Source organism: Salvelinus sp. IW2-2015, linkage group LG15 (genome assembly GCF_002910315.2).
Source record: "Salvelinus sp. IW2-2015 linkage group LG15, ASM291031v2, whole genome shotgun sequence".
NCBI lineage: Eukaryota > Metazoa > Chordata > Actinopteri > Salmoniformes > Salmonidae > Salvelinus > Salvelinus sp. IW2-2015.
In genome coordinates, this window is record NC_036855.1 from 5,500,491 (window position 1) to 5,505,248 (window position 4,758).

The following is a 4,758-nucleotide window of genomic DNA, read 5'->3' on the forward strand; positions in this document are numbered from 1 at the left end:
CTGTAAGCGAGAGGAGAGATAGAGAGAGAGGTAGAGCGAGAGAGAGGTTAGAGCGAGAGAGAGAGATGTAGAGGCGAGAGATAGAGAGATGTAGGCGAGAGAGAGCGAGAAGAGGTAGAGAGAGAGAGAGAGTAGAGAGAGAGAGAGAGAGAGAGAGAGAGAGAGAGAGGTAGAGAGAGAGAGGAGAGAGAGAGAGGTAGAGAGAGAGAAGAGATGTAGAGCAGAGAGAGAGAGGAGAGAGAGAGGTGTAGAAAGAGGGACGAAGAGAAGCGAGAGAGGTAGAAGAGAGGAGAGAGAGAGAGGTAGAGAGGAGGAGAGAGAAAGAGAGGTAGAGAGAGAGAGAGAGAGAGGAGGGAGGAAAGAGAGAGAGAGAGAGGAGAGAGAGAGTAGAGAGAAGGTAGAGAGAGAGGAGGTAGAGCGAGAGAGGTAGAGCGAGAGAGGTAGAGCGAGAGAGGTAGAGGAGAGAGGTAGAGGAGAGAGGAGGTAGAGAGAGAGTAGAGAGAGGTAGAGAGAAGAGAGAGAGAGGTAGAGAGAGAGAGAGAGAGAGAGAGAGAGAAGTGAGAAAAGCAGCATGTGGAAGACATTTGACTAGATTTCCCCACTTGAGAACTCCTCTGGCACCATCTGCACCCTCTGTGGATGTTTTAAACAGACGGAGGCTACAGAGTAAATGATTGGAGGATTGTGGGTTTGGCTGTCACACTGGCCAGACTGGGAGGAACAACACCAACTCTAGCAGCTGTTGGACTTGGACAGCCGCACTGTGAGAGTCTGGCCTAAGTAGCTTTAAGAGTGTTCTTCACATGCAGCACGGTGTGTGAGTGTATCATTTTACACTAAATGTATTTGGGTGTGTGAGTGTATCATTTTACACTAAATGTATTTGGGAGTGTGAGTGTATAATTTTATACAAAATGTATTTGGGAGTGTGAGTGTATAATTTTATACTAAATGTATTTGGGGTGGAGTGTATAATTTTATACTAAATGTATTTGGGAGTGTGAGTGTATAATTTTATACTAAATGTATTTGGGAGTGTGAGTGTATCATTTTATACTAAATGTATTTGGGAGTGTGAGTGCAGGTGTGTATGTGCATGCATGTATCAAAAGCACACACTCTGTCCTTGCCATCTTGGGCTTCCTCATCTTCCCACAGCACTTAACAACCTGCACTAATTGCCTCATTAAGCTCCACCAAGGCTCCTGTCCCCGGAGTTCATTAGTATGCATATAGATCTATTAGGTCATGCAGACCTTACCTAGGAGTCGGGTTTCAGACCTCACCAAGGAGTCGGGTTTCAGACCTCACCAAGGAGTCGGGTTTCAGATCTCACCAAGGAGTCGGGTTTCAGACCTGACCAAGGAGTCGGGTTTCAGACCTCACCTAGGAGTCGGGTTTCAGACCTCACCAAGGAGTCGGGTTTCAGACCTCACCAAGGAGTCTTTTTACCATAACACGTAGCAGTCAATATAAACCAGAACACAGCAGTATCAAAAGAGCACCTAGAACTACAATTACCAGATCCTACGCAGATCCAGGCCTCTTTGCTGCAGTAGCACAGACAAAGACAACAGAACAGAAGAGGGCTGTCTGTGCGGCAGGTTTCTAAGCCCGAGGCCATCATACCCAATCACTTACTGTTGGAATGTCATCTTGTCAGTGACCTGCTGACTTTACAGAGGGGAAAATAACAACGTACATACATTTCAATAGCCGTATAGAAGTTAAGATCTACACGTCTTTTTAAAAGAGCATGAACTGTTATGGTCACATGTTCAGTGCTTCAGTTCTAATACATTAAGAGTTTTCTTGCCCAGGGCCCAAAGCGTCTCAGAGTAGGAGTGCTGACATAGGATCCGATCTCCCACCTGTCCATGTAATGTTATTCATTATCATCTAAAAGATTAAACTGATTCTAGATCAGCACTCCTACTCTGGGAGGCTTTGTGGATACCACTTTACCCAAATTCGAATCGATTCACATGGCTTCACTCACTCAGTTGACTCACATCACATCTCTTCACACAAAATCAAAGCGATGGATAATAGCACATGAATCATTGATGAGTCTATTCACACCAGTTCTAGCACACTGACTCCTCACCTCCTTTGTTCTTGAAGTACTCTGTGTCTTTCCACATGAGAGGGATCCGCAGGTCTGCAATGACAAAGGACAGTCAGAGTGACAGTGAAATCAGCCACAAATATAACGTACACACACACACAGAAACACGTACCACACACACACACACACACACCACACACACACACACACACACACACACACACACACACACACACACACACACGTAGATCCCTGATCTTTTCTCTCCTCCATCAGGCAGTCACTGTCATAATGCCACTCGGTGTGTGATCTGTATGTGTGTGTGCGCGCGCTTGTGTGTGTATGATGAATTTCTGTACAGTGGATGTCTAGTCTAACATAGTCCATGCTCTGAACTGAGCTTACTAGCTAAATGGCTTCCTGTCTACCCAGTCAATCAATGATAAGTCACAACTTCTGTTCATCAACTCAACAACTCCCTTTGTGTGTGTGAGTGTGTGCGTATGCGTATGCCCCTCTAGCTGAGAGCAGTCCGAAGCAGACAGACAGGCCTCAGAGCCCTCTGTCCTCCTGTCATCCCACTGAGCCAGCGCAGTTCATCATAATCCTTTAATTACCTATTTTCCTTCCTACTCCCACCCTCATCCTTTTATTTTGTTTAGTTTGATCCCCATTACCTCTAGCAGAAGCAGCAGCTACTCTTCGTATCCACAAAAAGCATGGCAAGTAACAAAACATTGATAGACAAGGAAAGTCACACAAATGTAAAATACAACGATATCCAAACAATGCAACTAAAACATTATACAAACAATACAACAACAAAAAATGACGTGTGTGTTAGAGAGCGTGTTAGAGAGCGTGTTAGAGAGCGTGCCCTCACAGTCCCCGCCTTTCCATTAGTTGTTTTTTTAAATCCATTTTTTCAAAAGGTCATTTTGCTGTTTGCTTGAGTAATGGGAGATGGAAGGGAGTTCCATGCAATCATGGCTCTGTATAAAGCGTTGCTGTCAATTCCTTTTGGACTTGGGGAATGTGAAGAGACCCCTGGTGGCATGTCTTGTGGGGTATGTATGGGTGTCTGAAGAGACCCCTGGTGGCATGTCTTGTGGGGTATGTATGGGTGTCTGANTGAAGAGACCCCTGGTGGTATGTCTTGTGGGGTATGTATGGGTGTCTGAAGAGACCCCTGGTGGCATGTCTTGTGGGGTATGTATGGGTGTCTGAGCTGAATGTTATTTGATTATGCAGAAAATCTGGAATTTGTCACAGTATTCCTCCAAAAAACTAGAAGAGAAGCAGTTAATCTCTCGTCAACCAGGAAAGACAGGCATGCATGTTGTTGATGTTAGTTCTCTATGTGCCGTTAAGGGAAAGGTGTGCTGCTCTGTTTTGAGCCAGCTGCAGGTTTGCTAGGTCTTTCTTTGCAGTACATGACCATATTACCAGACAGTTATCAAGATAGGACCAAAGCCTGAACAACTAGTACAGTTGACTTTTGTCTAAAAAAAATATTGTATAACAGACCACTGCCCATGATAACTGACCATCCAATGTTATACCTAGAAGTTTGGCTTCCTCAACTTGCGCAATGATCACACCCTTTAATGAGTAGGAGTATGTTTACATGCAAACAATAATGAGACTACATGTACATCCAGTTCCGAACTCACTTCACTCGCGCTAAAGAGAGAGATTTGAGCTCCCGGTGCTGGCAGATCAGATACACCACTGGAATGCCCATTATGATGTTTACACGTCCTGATAATTCAAAAGATTGCCCAGAAAACCAGGTGTTTTAATCAGCAGATGCTTATTTCGATTTTGACCGTACGCCGATTAAGATAAGTAGAATAAGGTGTTTACATGACTATTGCATAATCTGCCTACTGGCATAATCAGTTGAATATCAAATTATTACTGTGCATGTCAACGTACTAAATATTTTGAATCAAACACAAATTTCAGTGAGCTCACTGGCTTTGGGGTGCTGACATGTAGAGTGTGGAATCAGCCGCATACATACTCATTCTAGCTTTGTGTAAGACCAGTGGCAAATAATTTGTAAAAATAGAGAAGAGTAACGTTCCTAGGCAACTGCCCTGAGGGACACCGCACTGTACATATCTGATGTCAGAGAAGCTTCCATTGAATAATATTCTCTGTTTTTTGGGGGGGGATAAATAACTCTCCAACCATGTGATGACAGGTGATATAAAGCCACAGCAAGTTTGTTTTTTCTATTTATAATCAATAACATCAAAGGCTGCACTGAAATTTAACAATATAGCTCCAACTTATTATCCATTACCATTAACCAATCATCAGTCATCTAAGTCAGTGCAGTAGTAGTTGAGTGCCCTCTATACCCATGATGAAAGTGTCCTGACGCTGGCCTGTGGGTAAGGTTTATGACCCCCCCCATAAATAACTTTCTCCCTTCCCTCTCTCTTGACTCTACAGAGGGACTCTTGAATAGCCTTTGTTAAACAGAGTCTGGGAACATCAAAGAAGTTGGGGGGAAATGAACCATATTTTCGTAATCCGACCAGTTGAACATATGCGTTGGTACTTAATGAATATGATGTCAGTTCGGTTGTCATCTGAGACATTCTCATCAATGATAGGATGACAAACTCTACAGTGGAAAGTCTACACATTATAGTTATCAGATTCACATGGAATTGTTG

General features: G+C 43.7%; 1 protein-coding gene across 9 annotated transcripts in view; it reads right to left on the minus strand.

Annotated features, from left to right (window-relative positions):
- The window catches only part of rtkna (rhotekin a), a 124,233-nt gene that overhangs the window by 16,435 nt on the left and 103,040 nt on the right, over positions 1–4,758 (minus strand). For all 9 annotated transcript variants that reach the window (XM_024002630.2, XM_024002626.1, XM_024002624.1 and 6 more), the window contains exon 4: positions 2,108–2,161. In XM_024002630.2, coding sequence (XP_023858398.1) covers positions 2,108–2,161 — 54 coding nt within the window. The remainder of the gene's footprint in view (positions 1–2,107; positions 2,162–4,758) is intronic.